The sequence below is a fragment of the Oncorhynchus gorbuscha genome, linkage group LG01 (genome assembly GCF_021184085.1).
Source record: "Oncorhynchus gorbuscha isolate QuinsamMale2020 ecotype Even-year linkage group LG01, OgorEven_v1.0, whole genome shotgun sequence".
NCBI lineage: Eukaryota > Metazoa > Chordata > Actinopteri > Salmoniformes > Salmonidae > Oncorhynchus > Oncorhynchus gorbuscha.
In genome coordinates, this window is record NC_060173.1 from 52,810,264 (window position 1) to 52,837,173 (window position 26,910).

At 45.0% G+C, this 26,910-nt stretch overlaps 1 protein-coding gene across 10 annotated transcripts in view; it reads right to left on the minus strand.

The window, feature by feature from the left end:
- Positions 1–26,910, minus strand: part of myo9ab (myosin IXAb) — a 238,292-nt gene that overhangs the window by 168,862 nt on the left and 42,520 nt on the right. For 8 of the 10 annotated variants that reach the window (XM_046356352.1, XM_046356397.1, XM_046356325.1 and 5 more), the window contains exons 1-2: positions 9,560–10,432; positions 596–1,604 (exon numbers count right to left, since the gene is read on the minus strand). In XM_046356352.1, the coding sequence (XP_046212308.1) occupies positions 596–1,604; positions 9,560–9,585 (1,035 nt within the window). In that variant the 5' untranslated portion in view covers positions 9,586–10,432. Of the gene's footprint in view, positions 1–595; positions 1,605–9,039; positions 9,540–9,559; positions 10,433–26,910 lie in introns of those variants that run through there. The other 2 variants (XM_046356371.1, XM_046356361.1) reach the window with 2 other exon arrangements.

The window sequence follows — 26,910 nt, forward strand, 5'->3', positions numbered from 1 at the left end:
TTGTTTTGGTCTTGCTGAGTGCTCATTGCATATTGGCAGTAGTCCTTGCCCAATCGCGCCGTAGCACTGCTCATACTACAAGATGCACAACCAGCATTTCTGAAATGTCCTAAAACTATTTTTAATTTTGATTAAAATCGGGACATCCGACAGGGGTCTGGAGAACTGAACAGCCATTATCGGTGTGTCCATGATCCACTCAAACATGAGTCCCAACATACTGATCCTAGCCAAAGTTCATAGGATTTCACCCCGATCGTGAAATGGCGAAATCATGAAGTGTATACCTGGCATTAATTCAAGTAACAAGGAAGAGGGTATCACGACATAAGGCCAAGGATGGGATAAAGAAGGACGAGACAGTAATACATGAGAATTTAGGCTAAAGTCGCGACCGCTAGATTATCCTCACTTTCATATGATATGTAGCCCCTCCATCTGCCTTTCTACCACCACCCAGTCAGCAGCCATGACCTGTGTTTCACAAAACATCGATCACATTCACACTTGTGTATGTAGAGTTGGAGCCTCTCCCCCACACACAAACACAATATTAAAACCCCACAACCAGTCAACAAACCAATCAAGTCCTTACCTCTAACACAGGCCCCGCCCCCAGGATGATCTGCTCCACCCCGCTGGCAAATCCCTTCTGGCTGAGGGCGGTCAGGTGATGAATCAGGAAGTTGGTGCTCTGGGTCTTCCCCGAGCCGCTCTCGCCGGATATGACGATGCACTGGTTCCTCCGTCGCTGCAGCATGGCATGGTACGCCACGTCTGCCACCGCGTAGATGTGCGGCTCCAGCTTGCCCAGCGCATGGTTGTCGTACATCTTGACATACTTGGGGTTGTAGATGGGTAGGAACTGGAAAGGGTTAATGACGATGAGGATGGAGCCGACGTAGGTGTAGATCTTCTCCTGGCGGAAGCGCGCGCGCAGGCTCTCCAGCAGGGCGCGCTCCGTCAGCTCGGGGAGAGCGCACAGGTCGGAAGGGTGCTCGCCCCCTGCGGGCTGGGGCAGGAAACCCCGTTCCACCATGCGGCGGCGCTCCTCGGTCACAAGCAGCCACATCTGGAGACTCCCCCCATAATAGATGGAGCCGTCCAGGTTCTTCTCGCGGAGCAGGAAGCGGTAGTCCTCGCCACTGCCCAGGCCGCAGCGGTTCTCCAGGGCATTGCGGGGCCACAGCATCATCCGCTGGACGGGGCAGTCGCTGGGGTTAAGTATCCACTCCTCCCCGCCGAACTCCTTCACCTCGGCTAACACGTAGCATTTGGTGCCGTCCAGGCTCAGGCGCTCCAGCAGATGATCGATGGCCTCGGCAGCCGTGGTGCTCTTGCGGGCGCCCACGGGGCAGTAGATGGTTCCCTCGGCCAGGGCGCCCGGGTAGACGCGCAGGGTGAACTCCTGGTCCTCCAGGCGCCTCCGCATGCTGCCGCTAGCCGTGTTAGCTGCCACATTGGCGTTAGCGTTGGTGCTAGCATAGCCGCAGCCGGCATCTTGAAGGCTCATACTGGAGCAGCAGGTCCCATCAGCGCTGGCTGCCGCTGCTGCTGCTGGGGGTTCTTCTCTGGGCCCGGGGGACTGACTCAGGACATTCCAGCTGGGAAGAGAAGAAGAAAAAAATATATAAATATATATAGGAAAGAAGAGAGAAAAGTTAGAGGCAGATGAACAACATGAGGGGAGAGGTTACAGATTGTACATTTTATGTGTCACGGGGATTGTGTGTGTCATATTCAAAATGTAGCTCAGTTGGTAGAGCATGGCGCTTGTAACGCCAGGGTAGTGGGTTCGATCCCCGGGACCACCCATACGTAGAATGTATGCACACATGACTGTAAGTCGCTTTGGATAAAAGCGTCTGCTAAATGGCATATATTATTATTATTATTATTATTATAAATAACTGCTATCTTGTTCTAGAGAAAGTCACAAAACGGAGAGCAAAACCAAGTAACGCCTTATAAAAATGCAAAAAACTCCAGACAGTACGAGTGTTACAAATTTCTAAGCCACTGGGCCCTTGTTTATCTGAGCCATGGACCGTGTGTGTGCTAATCCCAGTGTCCGTGTGCCAAGATTAACAGCTGCCAGCGTCCACACAGAAGTGTCTCTAATGAGAACACAATGGCTTAATTCACCACTTCCCTGTTGATACTGGATAGACCGAGTGCTCTCCACGGGCCACCATTCACCACAGAGAACACTGTACAAGTACAGAGACTAAGCTACGCTTAGCGACTAGCATGTCAAAATAAAATATTCTAACTCCACAAGCTAAGGCGACAGAGATCAAGGTCAAAAACAATTGCTGACATCGACGGTCATTTATGTATCCAACTGATTTAACCAGGTGAGTCCTATCGAGACATCTCTCATCAATGGAGCCAACATTTAGGCAAAATACTATGCAAGACTTGTGGCAAATTGTTCCCTTAAATTAAATATGAGAGATGAAGAATTTGGACTGAGGGCGATAGTTTCGATCAGATTCGCTTTATCTTCATCACACGGTTGATTAGCTGAGGGCATTTCCATGTAAAAGGATCCATGAGCGCCAACATGTGAAGTTTATAGGAGCATGTCGAATTAGGTGCCAAATGAAAGCGAACAGTCTGTATGTTTTTTTAAATGAAGGTATATATAAAATGTTCAACCATTTTCCATCCTAAAAATAGGAACACGCAAAGACTAGTCTTTCTAGTCAAACAGATAGAAAAGGGGTTAAGACCACATCTACCAGGAAAAGTCTTAAAAGAAATGAGAAATACATCTAAAAAAAACCACAACGTTGAAGACCCCAACCAACACTTATATTAATTCTGCATTTTTTAAGAAACATGGCCTTGTATATCCGTTACTAAAACCCCACATATCTTCACATATCTTCTCTCCCTCACGAGGAGGGAGGATAATTCAAGTCAATAGAAGTAACAAGTAAAGGTACACCGACCAATTAGGCACAGTCATTTTACTGAAATCAATTTTATTTAGGAATTATGAAGTGATTAAAACACCTAATTCTGATCCCTTGCCACACAAATCAAGACATTCGAACAAACTATCAGAACAAACTCAAAAAGGTTCATGGTTTCATGCTAACAACATTAGGCCTCAAAGCAACAACTATGAAGCAGTACAGCGTGTTTCCAGGAACTACCATTTCTATTTACAGGTGTAGGTTTTCATTCGGCTGAGAGAAATGAGCGTGTCATTTGTACATGGAAATATCCTCAGGGGAGAGAGATCTAATCTGATTTTCTTTAGATTGAGCCTCAAAGGTAGAGTGGATGTCATAACTACTAAGCCCCTCTCCGCATTAGCTCATGTCTTTCTACGGTATGGATTCTCTCGCAGCCTCTTTTGTCTCTTCGTTTTAGCCTCCCCTTCCCCCTCTTTTCTCGCTCTGCAATTGCCTCCTGCAGTTGGCAGCAGGCCAGCTGCTCTCTCAGGTGCCTGTCCGTCTGACTGTCTGTCCATCTCATCTGAACTGTGCTGCTGTGTCTCCATTGTCTGGAGAGATCTGCATCTGCAGCTTCACGGGTCGCCTCTCTTTATCACACAGACAGGAGGAGAGAGCGAAAGTGAGCGGGAGATTAACAGAGACAACATGAGAGAGGGAGATACACAGGGAGGAGGGTAGAATGAGTGAGTTGCAGAGGAGAGAAATGGAAAGTGATAGTGAGAGAGAGAGAGAACGCGAGAGACAGAGAGAGACATGACAGGGATACAGAATTGGCGCGGGCGCTAGAACAGTCTGCAGCCCCCGGCCTCACACTACTAGAATCTGAAGTCAAACGTCTACCGTTTGCTGATGATCTGGTGCTTCTGTCACCAAACAAGGAGGACCTACAGCAGTACCTAGATCTTCTGCACAGATTCTGCCAGACCTGGGCCCTGACAGGAAATATCAGTAAGACCAAAATAATGGTGCTCCAAAAAAGGTCCTGTCGCCAGGACCACAAATTCCATCTAGATATTGCTGCCCTAAAGCACACAAAAAAAATGATACATACCTTGGCCTAAACATCAGCGGCACAGGTAACTTTCACAATGATGTGAACGATCTGAGAGACAAGGCAAAAAGGGCATTCTATGCCATCAAAAGGAACATAGAATTCGGCATGCGAATTAGGATCTGGCTAAAAATACTTGAATTAGTTATAGAACCCATTGCCCTTTATGGTTGTGAGGTCTGAGGTCCGCTCACCAACCAAGAATTCACAAAAGAAAATTGGGGACAAACACCAAATTGAGACTCTGCATGCGGAATTCTGCAAAAATATCCTCTGTGTACAGCGTAAAACACCAAATAATGCATGCAGAGCAGAATTAGGCCGATACCCGCTAATTAACAAAATCCAGAAAAGAGCCTTTAAATTCTATAACCACCTAAAAGGATGTGATTCCCAAACCTTCCATAACAAAGCCATCACCTACAGAGAGATGCACCTGGAGAAGAGTCCCATAAGCAAGCTGGTCCTGGGACCCCACAGAGCCTCAGGACAGCAACACAATTAGAACCAACCAAATCATGAGAAAACAAAAATAATTACTTGACAAATTGGAAAAAATTCACAAAAAACAGAGCAAACTAGAATGTTATTTGGCCGTAAACAGAGAGTACACAGTGGCAGAATACCTGACCCAAACTTAAGGAAAACTTTGACTATGTACAGACTCAGTGAGCATAGCCTTGCTATTGAGAAAGGCCCGTCGAAAGCAGACCTGGCTCTCAAGAGAAGAGGCTATGTGCACACTGTCCACAAAATGAGGTGGAAACTGAGCTGCACTCCCTAACCTCCTGACAAATGTATGACCATATTAGAGACATACTTCCCTCAGATCCACAAATTATTTGAAAACAAACCCAATTTTGATAAACTCCCATATCTACTGGGTGAAATATGACCTGCTGCCACAAGAAAAGGGCAACCAGTGAAGAACAAACACCATTGTAAATACAACCCATATTTATGTTTATTTATTTGTACTTTTTGTACTTGAACCATTTTGCACATCGTTACAACACTGTATATATACATAATATGACATTTGTAATGTCTTAATTCTTTTGGAACTTCTGTGGGTGTAATGTTTACTGTTCATTTTTATTGTTTATTTCACTTTTGTTTATGATCTACTTCACTTGCTTTGGAAATGTTAACATATGTTCCCCATGCCAAAAAAGCCCCTAGAATTGAATTTAAACAGAGTGAGGAGATGTAAAGAAGACCACTTCAGCACAGCATCATAAAAACATATTCCGTCTGCTCGCCTCAGGGGCCTGTTGCACGCTGCAGTCTCCCGAGAGAGACAACAGGGAGAAAGAGAGGCCCCCTAGAGAGACACACTGACAGCCTGCCATTCTGCTGTTGGTTCGTAAAAAAAATAAACGTCTGGTTTGCCTTCGCACGCCGCTCCTCAAGCTACGTCACGACGTCCATCTACTGTGCAGTAACATGGGAGGCCCTGTCAAGAGCCTCCATCAACCCTGCTCAGTGAGTCATTACTGGGGCTAAGTGAGTTGTGACTGTTGCCAACACGTCCAGTTGTCTCTGAGCTAGTAGGAGAACCCCACACTGGGGATAGAGATTTGTCAATGAGGATGGATGGCAAAGGGGGAGAGGGGGAGAGAGAGCGAGAGAGCATGCAGCTGGTTCCTGATAAACAACTGGAGTATACCACGCATATCTCTGTCCTCGTCTAAGCATAGTGTTTCATTGTTCAGGCATCCGTCACAATTACTCAGAGGTTATTTCATTTTTTCTGTACCCCTTTTTCTCCCCAATTTCGTGGTATCCAATTGGTAGTTACAGCCTTGTCTCATTGCTGCATCTCCCGTATGGACTCGGGAGAGGTGAAGGTCGAGAGCCGTGCGTCCTCCGAAACACGACCCAACCAAGCCGCACTGCTTCTTGACACAATGCCGCTTAACGTGGAAGCCTGCCGCACCAATGTGTCGGAGGAAACGCAGTTCACCTGGCCCGTCTCAGGAGTCGCTAGTGCACGATTGGACAAGGACATCCCTGCCGGACAAACCCTTCCCTATCGACTCTGGGCCAATTGTGCGCCGCCCCATGGGTCTCCCCGTCACGGCCGGCTGCGACATAGCCTGGACTCGAACCCAGAATCTCTAGTGGCACAGCTAGTACTGCGATGCAGTGCCTTAGACCGCTGCTCCACTCAGGAGGCTACTCTGAGGTTGTAAATGCTAGCTTGGATGAGTAGTGTAGTTAGGTGAGCATATAGCCTCATGCAAAATGTGATGAGACAAAAACAATAAAGAAAACAAAATACCCATGCAAAGATCAATCCTGCAGCAAAGAAAAAAAGGAAAATCTGTCAATTGAGCCACACTCCTAAACTTGGCTCCTGGGTGCACTGAAATTAGATTACACTGACCCCAGCCAACCTAGCTGCCCACCCTCAGGGAGTGGGGGAACAGAAAATCATGGGACTCCACATATGACAGTAAACCACAACACTCTAGCCTGGAGACTGGAGAGAGGTTGGCCTGACTTTTCCTGCCTACAGGAGCCACAGCATGGGCGGATAGAGAGACAGTCAGTCCGACACTGGGGACTGAATAGACCCGGATACGATAAGACTGGGAGGCTGTTGGGCCTTGAGAAAAACAGGCAGCAGTCACCAGAGCCAACAGAAAGATGTCTGGACAGTAGGCAGGGTCGCGGTTGATGGATGGACCGAAAGGTCAGAGGTCAGGGTAAGGAGCCAAGGGGGCATACCAGCTCAGGCCCCGACAGACTCCCAATGCAGATAACACGGTTGATAGCACCTAGCTCACCACTGTTTGGGATTTACTCCATTTACTGTCAGGCACCTCTGTAGCCAGCTCTGTGCAGTGGAGGTGAGGTCACTCCAGCCTGGAGTGCTGGTGCTGGACAGGTGGTGGTCCAACCCAAGCCTGAGGGACAGCGAAAGCTGCACGGTGACAAAGACCTTGTCAAGGAGATTGAAGCTTCCACCCCCAAGCTATAAGACTGCTCAATAGTTAACCAATCGCTATAAGATCTGACCCGTTTTGCACTGACTCTTGACTCATCACATAATGCCGGTACAGTTTATTATCTATCCTGCTGCCTAGTCACTTTACCCATACCTACATGTACATATCTACCTCGCACCCCTGCACAGACTATGTACCAGTACCCCGTGTATATGGCCACGTTATCATTACTCATTGTGTATTTATTCCTTGTGTAATTATTACTCTATTTCTTGTTCTTCTCTCTGCATTGTTGGAAAGGGCCATAAGTAAGCACATGTCACTGTTAGTCTACACCTGTTGTTTACGAAGCATGTGACAAATAACGTTCCATTTGATTCGGAGCACGGCGCTCGCAGTTCCGACAGAGCTCAAGCCGATTACAGCGACCTCACTGCTAACCCGATTCAGGTAGGGAAGGAAGAGAACGAGGGGGGGGGGGGGAGATACATTTACAAAAAAAAAATTGTTGTCTTGTTTTGTCACAGTTCCGTCAATGTAGCTGACAGTGTGGGGTAGATAACATAGAGATAACGTTGAGCCGAAGCTCTTATGTGGATGGGGGATCCCCATTGATGTGGCTGTAGGCATGAAGGCCGTAAACCGAGAGACATAAAGAAAGCTCTTAATGAAAAAAGGAGCCCATTTATCTGACAACTGACAGGGTCAGTTCACCACTAGGTCACGGGGGGGGGGGGTTCTTAGCTGTTGCTCAGGTCCTGCTTTCACAAGGAACATTGTGTGTGTGTGTGTGTGTGTGTGTGTGTGTGTGTGTGTGTGTGTGTGTGTGTGTGTGTGTGTGTGTGTGTGTGTGTGTGTGTGTGTGTGTGTGTGTGTGTGTGTGTGTGTGTGTGTGTGTGTGTGTGTGTGTGTGTGTGTGTGTGTGTGTGTGTGTGTGACAGACCGACAGAAAGAGACAGACCGACAGAAAGAGACAGACCGACAGAAAGAGACAGACCGACAGAAAGAAAGAAAGAAAGAAAGAAAGAGAAAAAGAGAGACAGGAATCCCCAACCACACTAGGCTGTTACCAGAATGTCTGGCCAAAGAAAAATCCCAGATTTCAACAAACCACCAACTGAAATTCAGAGTCATCCTGCACTTCCGCCTCTCCTTCAGTAACATCAGCAAACAGCCCAGTTCAGTTTGTGTTCTCACCCATACAACGTCTGCATTCCACAGCCTCACACATCAACCTCACACATCACACTACTTTTGCGCTGAGTGAAATACACTAAAAGGTTGACATTTACATTTCCTTATTGAAATGTTTGATCAAAATCCCTGACCACAGAAGATCTCACACACACACTTCAATAATCTTCATGTACTTTCACACACTCCTAAAAAATAAAATGCTGTTTCTGATAAACACGCAGACTGACATTGCCGAAAACAGATATCCTGTACTGTATTCTTCATCTAGTCTACTTGACACCAAATTGATGGATTTCCAACCCAAACCTTTTCAACTCTCCTTTCAAACCCATTTTCAAGCAGGGGTTGGAACCAAAATTAATTTCAAATCTTTTGGTTCCGAACAGAACCATAACGTTTCTCATTCCACTATTCCGATCAGCAAAAAAAAAAGAAGTTTGGAACCGGTTCGAACCCCAAAAGGGTAAAATGGTTTAAATGGTTCCTTTCTGTTCCTTTTTAAACCTCTGAAATCATTTATTTTTTACATTTAGCATTAACATTAAATTACTTCACCAATTAGAGTGGATAGAGAAGTTTGCAAGCTATAGTTGTTAACATGTATTGGATAGTGAACAAGTGTAGGGCACGAGATGTGACTGGAATTTTGCGAGAGAGAGTGAAGGAAACTTGGCATCTTGTGATGACATGCATTATCTGAATTAGGCCCACAGAATTATACCTACGGAGGAGCGCCTTCTAAGAAGGAACTTTGAATGTCTCAACTTCCGAGACTTGGCCTAATATTGGACCAGAGCTCGTTAGCTAGCTAGCTAACAAGCGCGTGTGTGCAGAGCAACACCAGAATGAAAATAAAAACACGTCTTACCTTTTTGTAGTTAATAAATCCAATGTGAAACGTGACAACTATAGTAACCTTAACTAGTATTGAAAAAGTGAATCCATTCTTCTCTAAATAAAGATCCCTCTCCCGAATTTCACGCATGCACAGGAAAAGAGTTTAGCTGGCAGGCAGACTGTCATAAGTGACAGAGTGAGGGCTTTGCATAGGCATTTTTTTGTGGGTCCCCCAGAAATATATCCCAGAACCCAAAAGAACATTATTAACTGGTTGCCATGCCTTCAAAATAACGCTTCTGTTCCGGAACACTATAGATCACTGTCGTTCCCGGTTCTCATTCTGTTCCTCGAAAAATGACGTTCTTTTCCAGTTTTGTTCCCTGAACCGGTTCCAACCCAGGTTTTCAAAGAAGAACAAAGTCCTATAGCCCTTGCAAATTGCTACACTTGTCCCTTGAGTGAGGTCATACAGTACTTATCAAGATAAATCATCAAAATGATTTGGCCTTGTGATAGGCAGCAATAGACAAAGTTCCAGCTCCACTTACCCTTTGACCTGCAGGGTAACAGGCATGAGCCAACAAGAGGAACGTGAACCCTGCAGTTACAACCAAACCACACAAGCTTAACAAGGCAAATCCTGCCGGAGTTCCACGGAGAATCGTCTCAGAGAGCAGTCTGACGTTGGTTGGGAATGAGAGCGTACTAGAATACAGCAGTGATGATATCAGCCTCAGACATTGTCGGGAGTGTGTTGGGAGTTTACGGGAAGATGACGTTCGGTTGTGCAGTTTACGGAGGTGTTGAGGTTAAAAAGGCCTTCAAAGACTTAGGCTTCCAGGGAATGTCCGATGAGGATGTGAGCAGGAGAGAATTCCTGAATCCATCAGACTAGCACGGTTCACAGGAACTACTGCACACACATCTTCCAGGAATTCCGTGCACGAGGAAAGAGTGCAGAGTCATTCAGAGTAGGAGAGTGTGTTTGAAGTATGCATGTGCATGCGTGTCATCTCCAAAGGAAGGACAAAGTCAAAGACTCCGTAGCTAATCTTGCTTCATTCAGAATGTCCGCAGTGACTAGAGATCCACAGAGGATGGTCAATGAAGTGACCTTGCATTGAATCTTGAACAAACACTCCTTTGACGCAGCTCTCGACCAAGGAACTCAAGACAATAACTCCAATTTTAGCATGAGAGGAGTCAACATCCTTAACCAACTCCAGTCCAATGGTGAATGACAAAAATCCAGAAGCACAGATTGTGTACAAATGAGAGATTGCTTCAACAACAAAAAAAACACACAAAAAAAAGAGATCCTCACTGGTCAAAATCAGACCGCCATGAGGACATACTCATCTGCAAAACAGACACGCAGCCTTTATCCCCCCACGTCCCTCCTGCACTCCTTTTCTCTCCCTCTTTCCTTCTCTCTCTACCTCAGCCCTCTGTCCAGGGAATGACAGGGAAGTGAGCATTTGTGTGTGGGGTTTGGCAGCAGAGCTGGAGGGAAAGGGGGAGGAGAGGAAAGGGGGAGGGGATGAGAGGGAGGGAGATCTGTTGTTTCCTGAAATCTGATCGCAGCCAGAGAGAGAGAGAGTGAGGGAGAAAGCGTGGTGTGACTAGGAGGAAAGAGAGAGAGAGGGACATGGAGGAGAGATGTTATCAATGACTGAGGGTGGGTAAGACAGGGGGAACGATGGAAATTGTGTGGCACGTGTGTGTGTGTGGCCATCTTCTTGTGCTCTTGCAAGAGCAAAGAAATGTGCACACGTGCGTTTGTGTGCACGCTCATGTGCGCGTGTCTGCACACACGCACACTGAGCCCCAGCCCAGCCGGGTCGATAGATCTTGGGGAGTGAGTGTGTGACAAAGACATGGTGCAGAGCAACAGAGCAGCCTCCCTTCTGTGCTGCTACAGTACCACACTCCCCAGGGGATATGACATCACCCTGGCCCAGTCTGGCCCTGGCTGTGTGGCTCACTGCCCCCCGGCCCCCTCCCAATCGACAGCATGATCCACCTCCAGCCAAACAAATCACTCCCTCACGCTCAACCACAAGACCCACACCACCACGCCTTAAAGATGAAATCCTTAATGGTGAAACTGCCACGTCTGTTTCGGATACGACAACAAAAAGTTACTGCAATCAGCAAACACAGATTTCGCCCCCCCCACATCATTGCCGGCGTAACAGAACAGCAGAATAGGTACCGCAATTGTTTTTAGCCCACAAACAAAAACGACAACAAAAACATGCTGGGGGCGGAGAGTGGCGCCGTTTCCCTTATGGAAAGCCCACTGATGTATTGTATGTATTTAATCCCCCCCCCCCCTCTCTCCTCATCCTCCCAGTATCAGAGACTGTCTCTGTTTCTAAGGCCCAACACAGAAGCTCTCTTTCCTTCTCTGACCTCCATCCCTCGCTCTCACTCTCGTGGTCTCATAGCAGACCGCAAGCCAATCTCTTTCTCCATCTCTAGACTTGGTTCTCGTTTCTTGTCCCGTCCACCCTTAGCTTTGTTTACTCTCCAGTCTAGTCCTCCCCCTACTTCTAGTGGTGGAGAGAATACAGTAACTCCCAACATGGGTCATGTATACAATTAGTTTAAATAGATTAGTTTAAAAACAGACCGTTTGGTTCCCTGACGACCATAGCCTGTGGAAAAGTGAAATGACAGTAATGATTAAGGGTCATTCCGTTTGATTTCTAGCACTTTTTGACCGCACCCCTTTTGATTTGAACAAAACATTTCATACATATTTGCCCGTGGTATAAGTGGTCAGAAAGTCACTTTTTGGAGCTGAATGCCAAGAATATTTAGGAGGTAGCGGTGCTCCAAGTTGACCCATTTTTATGCCCCCACCCTATTTTAAAGACATACACTACATGGCCAAAAAGATGTGGACACCCCATGACTTTTGAATGAGATGTTTGACGAGAAGGTGTCCACATACTTTAAGTCATGTAGTGCTACATGATCAAAGGTATGTGGACACCAGTTCATCGAACATCTCACTCTAAAATCATGGGCATTCATATGGAGTTTGTCCCCCTCTTTGCTGCTATAACCTCCATTCTTCTGGGAAGGCTTTCAACTAGATGTTGGAACATTGCTGCAGGGACTTGCTTCCACTCAGCCACTAGAGCATTAGTGAGGTCAGGCACTGATGTTTGACAAATTAGGCATGGCTCGCAGTCTGTGTTCCAATTCATCAAAGGTGTTCGATGGTGTTGAGGTCAGGGCTCTGTGCAGGCCAGCTCAACAAACCATTTCTCTATGGACCTCCCTTTGTGCATGGGTGCATTGTCGTGCTGAAACAGGAAAGGGCCTTCCCCAAACTGTTGCCACAAAGTTGGAAGCACAGAATCATCTAAAATGTCATTGTATGCTGTAGCGTTAAGATCTCCCTTCACTGGAACTAAGGGGCCTAGCCCGAACCATGAAAAACTCAGACCATTATTCCTCCTCCGCCAAACTTTACAGTTGGCACTATGCATTTGGACAGGTAGCATTCTCCTGGCATCTGCCAAACCCAGATTCGTCCGTCGGACTGCCAGATGGTGAAGTGTGGTTCAAAGAATGCGTTTCCACTGCTCCAGAGTCCAATGGCGGCGAGCTTTACACCACTCCAGCTGACGCTTGGCATTGCACATAGTGATCTTAGGCTTGTATGCAGCTGCTCGGCCATGGAAACCCATTTCATGAAGCTTCTGATTAACAGTTTTTGTGCTGACGTTGCTTCCAGAGGTAGTTTGGAACTCGGTCGTGAGTGTTGCAACCGAGGACAGATGATTTTGATGCGCTACGCACTTAAAACTTTGCGGCTGAGCCGTTGTTGCTCTTGGATGTTTCCACCACACAATAACAGCACTTACAGCTGACCAGGGCAGCTCTAGCAGGGCAGAAATTTGACAACTGACTTGTTGGAAAGGTGGCATCCTATGACAGTGCCACGTTGAAAGTCACTGAGCTCTTCAGTAAGGCCATTCTCTTCCTATGGAGATTGCGTGGCTGTGTGTACTCAATTTTATACACCGGTCAGCAATGGGTATGGCTGAAATAGCCAAATCCACTAATTTGTATAGATAGTTTGTGAAAACATTAACATCTGACATGGATTATCTATGGAATTGTGCAGCCTGCCAAAATAACTAAAGGTATTTTCTTATTTGAAAAATGATTAAAAACACCAACATCCGTTTTATCTTTTTAAGAAACTCACCTATCAGCAGTAGAAAGTGAAAGGTTTGGGCTAGCTTGGGATGGACTGGCCTGCTCCTCCGCCTAGTCCTCAAGATCCAGAGGGGTATCAATTATCATTGATTAAAGAAAAGTCCCATTAAAGTCTACAGAAATTACTACAGACCCAAATTATATTTTTAAAATGGTAAAAAGACACCTGGCACAGGAAAAAAAATAACTTTACTGATTTTTTTACTGCACAAATGAAGATAACCCAAAGTTCATTAATGACCTTACACCATCTGAATGTAACAGGAATATTATATGAGGCGGGGTGATTTTAACCGTGTGCGGGATGCAATTTTAGACAAGTCATCAACTATGTCCTCTTCCTAACATGTCGAAGGTATTAAACCACAACATCAAAAGAGATGCGTCTATGTGAACTGTGGAGATAAACATCCAGCTGAAAGAGAATATGCCAATTACTCTCACATCCACAACTCATATTCAAGAATGGACTTTTCTATTGTAAAATGTTCTTTGATTGACCGTTTCTGAATGTATATATTCCTAGAATAATTACGGACCATTTCTCCTTTATGTTTAAGCTCAAAGATCTTATGCCAATAGCTAAAACATGGTGATTCAACAAAATGTTACTTGGTGAGATATGAGGGAAAACTCTTTATTTCAACATGCAGATAATGTGTTTTTGGAAATATATTTATGCCCCTACTTTCTTCAAAAAAAGTATCTGTGACCAACAGATGCATATCTGTATTCCCAGTCATGTGAAAGCCATAGATTAGGGCCTAATGAATTTATTCAATTGACTGATTTCCTTATGTGAACTATAATCATTGACATTGTAGCATATTTTTATATGTTTGTTCAGTACATTTCAGAATGTATTTTTTAAATGGTTTTGTCATACCCGTGGTATACGGTCTGATATACCACAGCTGTCAGCCAATCAGTATGCAGGGCTCGAACCACCCGTTTATAAATAGTGACATATATTTTACATAAGTAATATTAGGTTGGAATGTATTTAAAATGCATTTAATAAAAAAAACATTTCACATGAATCCAATTTTTTTCTTCGGAAATGGTATTTTAAATGTAGAATTATTTTGGTATGGGGTGTGGGTATGTTTAAACTTTGTGTCGCAGTCACCAATGATGCTAATGATAACCGTGTCCTGGTAAAGATGGAAAGGCTTTCCCAAAAACATGAGCGCGACAGAAAAATATATAACAATACAACGGTCTCTGGCTGGTGCACACTTGTATTTAAGGGTAACTACACCAACATTTCAAATTGGTTAGATTTTTTTCCCCAGACCTCAAAAGTGGTCCCCTGATGTGGTTTCATCATTGTTGTGGACATAGAAAATCCAATTTAGTTGTTTTTCTATTTAAAAAGTGTGATTGAGAGTGAAAACCTGCATTTAAAAAATACAAATAAACAGAGTAAAGACAATGTGGGGAAAAACTATCAGGCAAAAATATAAAAACAGATTTTCTCGGGGCCTGCTATACACACAGCCAACACCTGGATGACACGTACAGTATACCTATTTTAATGCGATAGATCAATCTAGTATATGTACCAAATGTACATTTTAAATACTCATTAAGCTTTTAGAACGGCCTGCAGTTGCAGCGCCTCCAAAATAATGATTGACAGTGAGCATGTTGTACTAGACAAGACAGCTGAACGGCCCGAGGCTAAAGTATCTCACATAGTCCAACAAGTGTACACGCGGTAGTGTTCTAGAAGAGATAACATATGAACATCATAAGCCATCTGAATTAGAGGAAATTTGCTGTAAAACTGCAATATTTTCTCTGAGCCTCATGTCAAAATGAGTAGAATAGCAGGAGACTTGCTATACAACTGCACATTTTTCATTATGCCCCATGGCATAAAAAATACATATTTTTCATTATGCCCCATGGCATAAAAACTGCCATTTTTTTCCTCTTTGCCGCATTTACATAGGACCCCGAGAAACTGTGGATCTGCATTGGTTGGGAATTTTGGGAAGGTGCGCGTTCGGGCTGTGCATCCCCCACTGATGGTGCTCTCAGAGCCGTGCAGCTATGTCACAATGGGACACTGGACTATCGGGTCTGGGAACTCTGAATTACGATTTACTCTTCCCTGCCTCCACTTCTTCCCTCTGACGTCCCTCTGTGCCCAGACAAGCCAACTCTGCCTGGGTGGAATTGACGGATCGATAAGTGCAGTAGAGTGCAGTGAAGTGAGCCATTATTGATCGGCGCTTACGAGAAGAAAATGAAAAAAATGTAATCCTCAGGGAGGGTGGATATTTGATCTCATCAGAGCTCTCCCTGAGGCTCAGTCTGACTGACGGAGCCGTTCTGATGTAGCCTGAGAACACGTCCCATAACAGGTCTCAGATCAGCCCTCTCCCTGAAGCCTAGCCTGACGGAGCTGTAGTATACGTACAGAAACACCACTTGTGCCCCGTAAGCAAAATAAGCAGGACACGAATGGGAATAAACTCACAACCCAGATCTTTCAATAATCTCTCTGGTTCACCATCTATTGTATTTAACCTTGATTTAACCAGGAGAGTCAGTGAAGAACAAATTGTCACTTACAAATGGCGCGCCTACCGCCGGCCGAACCCAGAAGACGCTGGGCCAATTGTGCGCCGCCCTATGGGACTCCCAATCACGGCCGGTTGTGATACAGCCCGGATTCGAACCAGGGTCTGTAGGGACGCCTCTAGCACAGAGTGCCTTAGACCGCTGCACCACTTAGAGCGCCCAAACAGTCTCAGACTAGATCTCAGAGCGAGCCGTTCGTGACACTCATAATGGATCTTCGACATCTGCAGAGAAACACTCAACGCAGTATCTGCATTTCAACTCATGCCATCGGCGGTAGGTGAGAAAGGAAATGCTTCACTAAAGCTGCCAGTACAGAACATTGGATCAACCTGCGGCCAGGAGGGTGGAAGGGAAAGGAGAAAACCATCAGCCACATGGTTCAGTTTGGACCAAAGGCAAAAAAAAGGTGCAAGTTTCCCACCGTTCTTCGATGCAGTTTATTATGAAGAAGCTAAACTAAAACATCATTTACATTTAACGAGTTGGATTTTGTGTGTTCTAATCAAGGCGTGACGGGCTTTCACGCCCCTACGCCGTCAGATGAATACCCAGCTGGGACAGAGGCAAGGACACATCGGCTCTCCCACCCACGTTCAGCCAAGCCAAAAGAAACACCAGCGTGTTTTAAAAAAGGTAGCTTTACTGTAACTTCTCCACCCAAACACGAGAGGAACTTGCCACTACTTTGGGTCAGTGACGTGGGGTGAACTTCCGGGTTCCAGAGAAGCTACTGCGTAACGCTAAGAAGAAATGCAACAACGTAGCAGATGTGACAGAAAAAAGGAAATATTCATAGCCTGTTATACATTAAAAAGTATTAGTAAGTTCGTAGTATGTGAGGATCTTAAAACATTTAAGGTTAAAAAGATGCATTCAGTATTAGTTGATAGAGATTGATAACATTCATATAATTGTGTTAAAGTTCAAATCTGTCAAAGGGTACAAATTGTCAGAGTAATGTGTAAACGTTATATTGATTACTTTATTTTGTGGTGCCTAAAAGTGTTAATCTGTGATCTACGAAATGCTCTTAATCTACATTTACATTTAAGTCATTTAGCAGACGCTCTTATCCAGAGCGACTTACAGTCTATGAGCCGGAGATCGATTGCTCTGGTCTCCACGCATATTCCTGGGGAAAATCGCGGTCTTTTCTCATTGAACTAAAAGTTGAATTGAGAATACAACATCGTATCACTCTCGTGATAATTTCTCCCCTGTTTTCAGGTACTTTATTGATGATAAAAATAGTCATTTAAATGTTATAACTCGCTAACATGTCAAGAGTGTTTAAGGTGTGTCTTAGTAACGTCTTGAGGACGTTAGAGTTAAGTTTGAAGAGAGTAATATTAGCAGTGCTCGGTTGAAGTGAAGAATAGCATCGTACTGAGAGTATCTGCCATCTTATGTCGATTGTGAATGAACATGCGTGTTGTTAATAAGATATTTTGCTGTGTTATTTGTATAATGGTTTTTCTGTTGTTTTGTAATGTGTTACTTTTGTGAAATGATTGAACTAAAAGTTGAATTGAGAATACAACACCGTATCACTCTCGTGATTATTTCTCTCCTGTTTTCAGGGGCGTAACACATACATTCATTGACTTTGGCCAACCGCCGTCAAAAATAAAAGTGGATGCTGTTATTAAGGCACAGCTACGATAAAACAAAACAATCCTGTAAAAACAGTCATTTCAACAAAATGGCAAGACACATCGCCGGCATTGAGACAATTATATTTCTCCATCAGTTTCCTGTTTGTAAAACATGTGTCCGGTATGGTATCATTCCCTGACTTTGGTCCCATACTCAGCCTGTAATCAATAGGCTGAGTATGGGACCCCATTCGTTTAGTTTTGACCCAATGCAGCCCCGAGCTGAGAAATACCTTTGGACGGACAGCTGCTTATACACAAATTGTATGCTGGAATTAATGACCAGGCCATTTGGAGAGTTCAAAGGGAAGCAAATCTGGCCATAATAACAGACACCTCACAGTGTTGGACAGAGCAGAATCAAACATGTCCCGACCAGCAGGAGTGTGTGTGTGTGTGTGTGTGTGTGTGTGTTGCCGGGGTTAGTTCCTTGACATTGGCTCTGCGGATAGTGTTGAAACACTAGTTCCTTGACATTGGCTCTGCGGATAGTGTTGAAACACTAGTTACTTGACATTGGCTCTGCGGATAGTGTTGAAACACTAGTTACTTGACATTGGCTCTGCGGATAGTGTTGAAACACTAGTTACTTGACATTGGCTCTGCGGATAGTGTTGAAACACTAGTTACTTGACATTGGCTCTGCGGATAGTGTTGAAACACTAGTTACTTGACATTGGCTCTGCGGATAGTGTTGAAACACTAGTTACTTGACATTGGCTCTGCGGATAGTGTTGAAACACTAGTTACTTGACATTGGCTCTGCGGATAGTGTTGAAACACTAGTTACTTGACATTGGCTCTGCGGATAGTGTTGAAACACTCGTTACTTGACATTGGCTCTGCGGATAGTGTTGAAACACTCGTTACTTGACATTGGCTCTGCGGATAGTGTTGAAACACTAGTTACTTGACATTGGCTCTGCGGATAGTGTTGAAACACTAGTTACTTGACATTGGCTCTGCGGATAGTGTTGAAACACTAGTTACTTGACATTGGCTCTGCGGATAGTGTTGAAACACTCGTTACTTGACATTGGCTCTGCGGATAGTGTTGAAACACTAGTTACTTGACATTGGCATTGACGTTGCGGATAGTACCATAGCTTGAGAAGGACGGAGTTCTGAATGTCCACCCGTGAAAACAACACATCACTCACAGGTGCACTACATAAATAGTAGACAGCACTTCAGACAATGGACCCTCCATTCTCTTCGAAGTTTGACTATGCTGGTCTCTGCAGACAGAATAGTTCCACATCAACCAACCTTCCTTGGTTATGGATGGACAAAAGCAGGTCAGCATCTGAACTAATGCCTGTGAGTGGAAAAGCAGGTTTGACTTTTGTCCTATAGTCTTGTCACTGAGATGAAGTCATTGGCTCTTAGAAGAAAAGGCCATTGCTGCAAATACGGCTAGAGCGCCTCAATAAACAGTGGTCTCAAACAACATTGGGCACTGTACAGAGGAAAAACAAGCAAAACAACCATCCTGTCCACAATAATTACCCGCAGTGTGCCCTTCCAAAGCCTGGAATTTGACAGTCAGCAGAGGGATGTGAAATTACGTGTTTGTCCCCACATTTCGGGCAGTTTAACTGCAGAGCGAACACGCAACGAAATCTGAAGTGACATCCACTCAGACCAGGGTTTGCGTTAGGAAAATGTGGCGCCAGACAACGTGACCAAAAAGATCTAAATTGACCAGCTATTTGAGAAATGTATGTCATGATGCATCATAACAGAAGTGACATTTCTATTATGGCAACAGAACATGCAACTCTTGTAATGAAGCAGCCAACAAAACTTTGTATTTTTTATTTTAAACATTTGCTAAAATATAATTCCCGGGGAAACACCATTCTAAACAGAGCACCTGATAGCAGGTTAAAAAGAGGGGAACTCTAAAAGATGCAACCACTAGGATGGGTTGCTAATATGACCAGGACTGTTCTTTTGGCTTCTGGACAACGAAAGAAAGTTGATATGAAAACCAATAGAACTGGAGAGAAATCACATAGCAGTGGGTCCAATAGGGAATGGAACAGGAAATAAAAATTTGACAAAATTGTGTAATTTCTCCCGTCTATACATACGGCACCAGTCAAAAGTGTGTGTGCTTTGTCTTACGCTTCAGACTCCATGGTAGGAAGGACATAAGGGAGGAAGGACATAAGGAAGGGTGGAGGTCACAGAAGGAAGGAGAGCGAGTCAGTATGCAGCAGGACATATGCGAAAGCTCATGCCACTGCCTTGACGAGAAGCGATAGACAGCGAAGAGCAGGCCAAGGCCATCTTTGGTTGATTTGAATCACGACACGAGGCAGGGCAACAATGGGTTTTCAAGTAAGGCTTTTCAGACGAGAGGGGTGGGGGGGGGTGTAAATGCTATTTTTTTCTCTGTGGTCAGCAAAGGTGGAGTGAAGAGGGTTCGGAGGGTATCGGACCATGCCCCTCTTACACTGCAATGGACCCCCGGGGACATTCCACCTAGCAAAACCTCTTGCACAAGAGAAACATCCATTGTTGCCCCATGAGCCACTGCACACACCAACTGATCCAACCGTTTAACGCATACAAATTACACTACACAGACGCATTTCCAGTGGCATTCCATATAGGCTGTGTTATGTACGGCGGGAGCACTGCATCTAGCAAACGCAAACCAAGTCCAAAGTACTTCCGGCGCCGACAGAGATGGCCGCCTCGCTTCGCGTTCCTAGGAAACTATGCAGTTTTTTGTTTTTTTACGTGTTATTTCTTACATTAGTACCCCAGGTCATCTTAGGTTTCATTACATACAGTCGAGAAGAACTACTGAATATAAGATCAGCGTCAACTCACCATCAGTACGACCAAGAATATGTTTTCCGCGACGCGGATCCTGTGTTCTGCCTTACAAACAGGACAACGGAAATTATTCCATGCAGCGACCCCAAAAAACGACTTCGTAAAAGAGGGAAACGTAGCGGTCTTCTGGTCAGACTCCAGACACGGGCACATCGTGCACCACTCCCTAGCATTCTTCTTGCCAATGTCCAGTCTCTTGACAACAAGGTTGATGAAATCCGAGCAAGGGTAGCATTCCAGAGGGACATCAGAGACGGTAACGTTCTCTGCTTCACGGAAACATGGCTCACTGGAGAGACGCTATCCGGGGCGGTGCAGCCAACGGGTTTCTCCACGCATCGCGCCGACAGAAACAAACATCTTTCTGGTAAGAAGAGTGACGGGGGCGTATGCCTCATGACTAACGAGACATGGTGTGATGAAAGAAACATACAGGAACTCAAATCCTTCTGTTCACCTGATTTAGAATTCCTCACAATCAAATGTAGACCGCATTATCTACCAAGAGAATTCTCTTAGATTATAATCACAGCCGTATATATCCCCCCCCAAGCAGACACATCGATGGCTCTGAACAAACTTTATTTAACTCTTTGCAAACTGGAAACCATTTATCCGGAGGCTGCATTCATTGTAGCTGGGGATTTTAACAAAGCTAATCTGAAAACAAGACTCCCTAAATTTTATCAGCGTATCGATTGCGCAACCAGGGGTGGCTCCCAGGCAGACTAAATAACTTTTTTGCCCGCTTTGAGGACAATACAGTGCCACTGACACGGCCTGCAACGAAAACATGCGGTCTCTCCTTCACTGCAGCCGAGGTGAGTAAGACATTTAAACATGTTAACCCTCGCAAGGCTGCAGGCCCAGACGGCATCCCCAGTCGCGCCTTCAGAGCATGCGCAGACCAGCTGGCCGGTGTGTTTACGGACATATTCAATCAATCCCTATACCAGTCTGCTGTTCCCACATGCTTCAAGAGGGCCACCATTGTTCCTGTTCCCAAGAAAGCTAAGGTAACTGAGCTAAACGACTACCGCCCCGTAGCACTCACTTCCGTCATCATGAAGTGCTTTGAGAGACTAGTCAAGGACCATATCACCTCCACCCTACTTGACACCCTAGACCCACTCCAATTTGCTTAGCGCCCAAATAGGTCCACAGACGATGCAATCTCAACCACACTGCACACTGCCCTAACCCATCTGGACAAGAGGAATACCTATGTGAGAATGCTGTTCATCGACTACAGCTCGGCATTCAACACCATAGTACCCTCCAAGCTCGTCCCTGGGAGACCCTGGGTCTCGACCCCGCCCTGTGCAACTGGGTACTGGACTTCCTGACGGGCCGCCCCCAGGTGGTGAGGGTAGGCAATAACATCTCCTCCCCGCTGATCCTCAACACGGGGGCCCCACAAGGGTGCGTTCTGAGCCCTCTCCTGTACTCCCTGTTCACCCACGACTGCGTGGCCACGCACGCCTCCAACTCAATCATCAAGTTTGCGGACGACAACAGTGGTAGGCTTGATTACCAACAACGACGAGACGGCCTACAGGGAGGAGGTGAGGGCCCTCGGAGTGTGGTGTCAGGAAAATAACCTCACACTCAACGTCAACAAAACTAAGGAGATGATTGTGGACTTCAGGAAACAGCAGAGGGAACACCCCCCTATCCACATCGATGGAAAAGTAGTGGAGAGGGTAGCAAGTTTTAAGTTCCTCGGCATACACATCACAGACAAACTGAATTGGTCCACTCACACAGACAGCGTCGTGAAGGCGGCGCAGCAGCGCCTTTTCAACCTCAGGAGGCTGAAGAAATTTGGCTTGTCACCAAAAGCACTCACAAACTTCTACAGATGCACAATCGAGAGCATCCTGGCGGGCTGTATGGCTCTCCAGAGGGTAGTGAGGTCTGCACAACGCATCACCGGGGGCAAACTACCTGCCCTCCAGGACACCTACACCACCCGATGTTACAGGAAGGCCATAAAGATCATCAAGGACATCAACCACCCGAGCCACTGACTGTTCACCCCGCTATCATCCAGAAGGCGAGGTCAGTACAGGTGCATCAAAGCTGGGACCGAGAGACTGAAAGACAGCTTCTATCTCAAGGCCATCAGACTGTTAAACAGCCACCACTAACATTGAGTGGCTGCTGCCAACACACTGACCCAACTCCAGCCACTTTAGTAATGGGAATTGATGGGAAATTATGTAAATATATCACTAGCCACTTTAAACAATGCTACCTTATATAATGTTACTTACCCTACATTATTCATCTCATATGCATACGTATATACTGTACTCTATATCATCGACTGCATCCTTATGTAATACATGTATCACTTGCCACTTTAAACTATGCCACTTTGTTTACTTTTTCTACATACTCATCTCATATGTATATAATATACTCGATACCATCTACTGTATGCTGCCCTGTACCATCACTCATTCATTTATCCTTATGTACATATTCTTTATCCCCTTACACTGTGTATAAGACAGTAGTTTTGGAATTGTTAGTTAGATTACTTGTTGGTTATTACTGCATTGTCGGAACTAGAAGCACACGCATTTTGCTACACTCGCATTAACATCTGCTAACCATGTTAAAATTGGATTTGATTTCATTTGAAGTCACGACTTGTTGTCCAGCCTTCCCATGAGGGTGGGGCCAGTGGTTTGTGTTTGTAAAAAGGGGGGAGCCTCAAAAAACTGAGATATAACAGAAATATGAGGGACGGGGCGTCGGGGCTCCAACAGGCCCTGTTTATGGCCTTGTAAACATGGGGTAAATATCCGGGCCTTGACCTCTCTACGCACCAAAAGAGCCCAGTGCGCAGGGTGACACCGCTGACTCCTTCGGCTTTGGGCTCGTTCATTATACACAAAGGATTTTACAGGATGGAAACGCTAGGTTTTAGAAGTTGTTGACAGGTCAGGGTATGATTCACTTTTGGGAGAAGCAGGGAAGAAAAAAAAGGCATCCCATTCAGGTCTGGATTGTTTTTCTGTAGCTGATCCTACATGAGACAGTGCTGCATTTGAGATTTGGGTCTGGGCTCGTATCCACAAAAGCATCGCAGAAAAAGTAGGAGTGAAATGTCTCTTCTCAACACTTACGAGCAATTTTCTACTCTTAGACACTTTGTGGAAATGGGCCCAGGTCTAGTCTGGCCTATTAACTCAGTTCCCTCTTTCTTTCTCACCACCCCCCCCCATCTCTAATACACACCCAAAATGTACAGACACAAAGAACACAGTGTGTTAAGGAAGTCATTGTGTACTAAGGCTCCACTATTCCCTTTTGGTCACCTTCCCATATCCCCCAGAACAATAACTCCGGTAGGGGAAGAGGAAGATCGATTCAGAGCCCTTCTCTTTCTAGTACAGCGTGACACAGTCAACCTCTCTCACTCACTTTCACTGAATGGTCACGCATAGCACCACAGTGACACATTTGGCTTATCTGGCCTTTCCTGCGGTAGGGAGTAGAGTTTTGGCGGTATCCAGATTTTCATATCATCATACCGTCCTTCTCTCACACAGGGATTTACGGTATTAACGGGCTTAGTACAATAGTGGGCATAAAAAAGAAAAACAATACATTGTGTGTCTATTACCAGAATGTTAATAAAATTTGCTTATTTCCATGGTGGCTGCAAGATATATGCTAAAGAGCGCAAACGAAAATATACAAAATTGCAAACACAGGCAAAACAGCTGATAAAATTATACATCTATGGGTAGCAGCTACCGAATGTCATTTTTTGGTGAGTGTCATTTCCAAATAAATGTGAACGAGAGACATTGTGCAAACGAACAAAGTTTAAAAAGGCAAAGTTTTGACAGTCCTCTCCAGCAGCATGTCTACACGCTGTGTCTGTGTGGAGTCTGGACTCGCTTGGGCAATGGGCTTCCCTGCTCCGAGAAGAGGGGGGGGGGGGAGCAGACAGGAGAGGAGAAAAAACCTGAAGGAAAATAAAGATCGCTTTCTGCCGTGTTTGAGAAGTCAAAGTCAAAGCTAACACAATGGGATGCCCCGTCACCTTATTAATTCAGCCACTTTCGTAGATAGCAAGTTAAACTTAGGGGCCGTGTGAAAGCAGAATTCTGCATTTTGTAAACCTGGATCTAAAAAGGCTTCTTCTTGTAATTTCTGCTCGGCATAAGACTCATCTTGTACTGCAGTTGCACTTCTAAACTTGGATGAGAATTCCCTAAGCGGGCATTCTATCAACAGACAGCACTTTGACTTGTGTAGCTACAGTACTTTTCTCAGTGTACAAAGCCTATTTTTTTGTCACGTAAAACACAAGACTTAACTTTTAACAAAACGTTAGGAAATGTAGCTGGCTACATTCTTTCTATGATAGGCCTAAACATTAGAAGTGTGACAACCATGCATCGTTTGTAGCAATAAAGACATTGCTTTTGGGCGCCCAAGTGGCGCAGCGGTCCAAGGCACGGCATCTCAGGGCGAGAGGCGTCACTGCAGACATCCTGGTTCGATTCCCGGGCTGTATCACAACCGTAATTGGGAGTCCCATAGGGCGGCGCACAATTGGCCCAGCATCGTCCGGGTTTGACCGTCGTGGTAAATAAGAATTTGTTCTTAACTGACTTGCTAAGTCAAATAAAGGTTACATTCTTAAAAATGAAGCATCTTTACGTGGGTGGCTGCCGGCCAAAATAGTGTTGCACTTCCGTTTTCATCTGATGAAAGTGAAGCTATTTTCTGCCGAATGTGTTGTACTTTCTGTAAAGGAAAACTATAGCTACATGCCCCCGATCACTTTATTGAAGAAAAAAAACCACGAAAAAAAAACCCATTACTTTCAATATAAAACATGACCAGTCAGTCAATACACAACTGGACTCATTTTCTCCCCGCTTTCTCCCGTTGTGCCATTTACAAACAAACACGACACTGGCTCAACTGTTCCCGGGGAACTAAGCTTCGTAATGTAAAATAATTGTGGTGAAATGAAGAACGCGATTTGCTTCATCTCCTAATGCGTGGCACGAGTTGACTGCAGGCATTTACAAATATACAAATGTATTGAAAAACGTAAAAATAAAGTTTCGACGGTATTGAAACGCCATCCCATGGCTATTTCCAAATACCCCGGTATACAGTACTAGCCAGGTCGTGAGGTCTATGAATGGATCCCCCAGCAAGATCATATCCACTCTTTACTTCACTTTTCCATCTTCCTCTTCTTGCTCTCATACTCAGACTTCTCTGACCTACGGTGACTTTCATTCGATTATCAATGACATTTATTTAGTCCTTTTCAACAGCTGTCACATAGTGCTGTACAGTAACCCGGCCTAGACCACTAAGAGCTATTCTAAGGTCATGTACAGTACAAGTGAAGCATCAGATTTCTGAGCCTCTGAAACTAGAGAGCTCTGTCTGAACATACAATATAACCTCCCATCGCCAGGCAGCCTCGCAGAGGAGACAGTCTGTTTTGTTGCTTCCTTTCTTCCTGTGCCACAGCGAGGTCAACAGAGGTAGCGAGGAGACAGGGAGAGAAACCCGCACTGGAGAGTGCCGATACTGAACGCAGCAGCACTGCATTGCCAGGTAATGATGGGGCCCTGTGGGTTGCTGCGTTGCGCAACCTCCCCATTATGGTGTGGTAACGTCCGCTCCAAAAGAGCCTGACTGTCTATCGGAAAGAGGAACAGAGGGATAGGGCCCCATTTCAAACGTCAAAGAAGCGCTAACATCAAACTGCTCGTTTTGAGAAGCGTTGGCTTCTAATCACACCGCTGGAGTCAATCTGGCGATTCCGTACCAGTGTAGCCTGAATTTATTTTTAGGGCTATGTCAGATTGTTCTGGCAATTTTCACATGGAAACTTCATTGGGAGTGAAGGATGTTTCACATGCTTTTTACATTTGCATAACCGTTATGCTTTTTTAAAATCATGGTGAAAGTGGCCATTTTAGGCCCTTTTTTGAGCTGTACATGCCTCCTGTAAGTCCGTATGATATGTGAATCGTACATGAAAACAGACCTCTTGGTGACATTATCCTCCTTACAGTGTGCTCTAAAGTATGTAGTAGGTCTTGATGCTGAAATTAATGAGTGTGTACATTTTATTCAACACAATTTATTAATATCTAAAAAAACAACCCTTTTTGATTTGGTTCATTTTATGACATATTGTTTGGAACAATATACTCTACAAGTACGTACCATTTCCAGAGTGGGCTCTCTGCTCATTCTGAAGTTATGATACATGTCATGAGCACCAGCAACACAGTGAATGGTTAAATGGATTAAAAAGCGAACTCCCTCTACTGGTGGCTTGCTAAATGTGTAATCCTAAAGGAGAACCAATCTGATTGGTTAATGACTGTTAAATGTACATTTCTATGCATAAACTGGGTCATATCCTTTAAAAAAGTACCAGAGCTCCCTCTGGAAATTTGAAGTGTTTGAAGAGTATATTGTTAAACAATATGTGTAAAAAATAAGCAAATGCAAAAAAGGCTAGTTTTGCGAGAATTGCCAGAACAATCTCACACCAA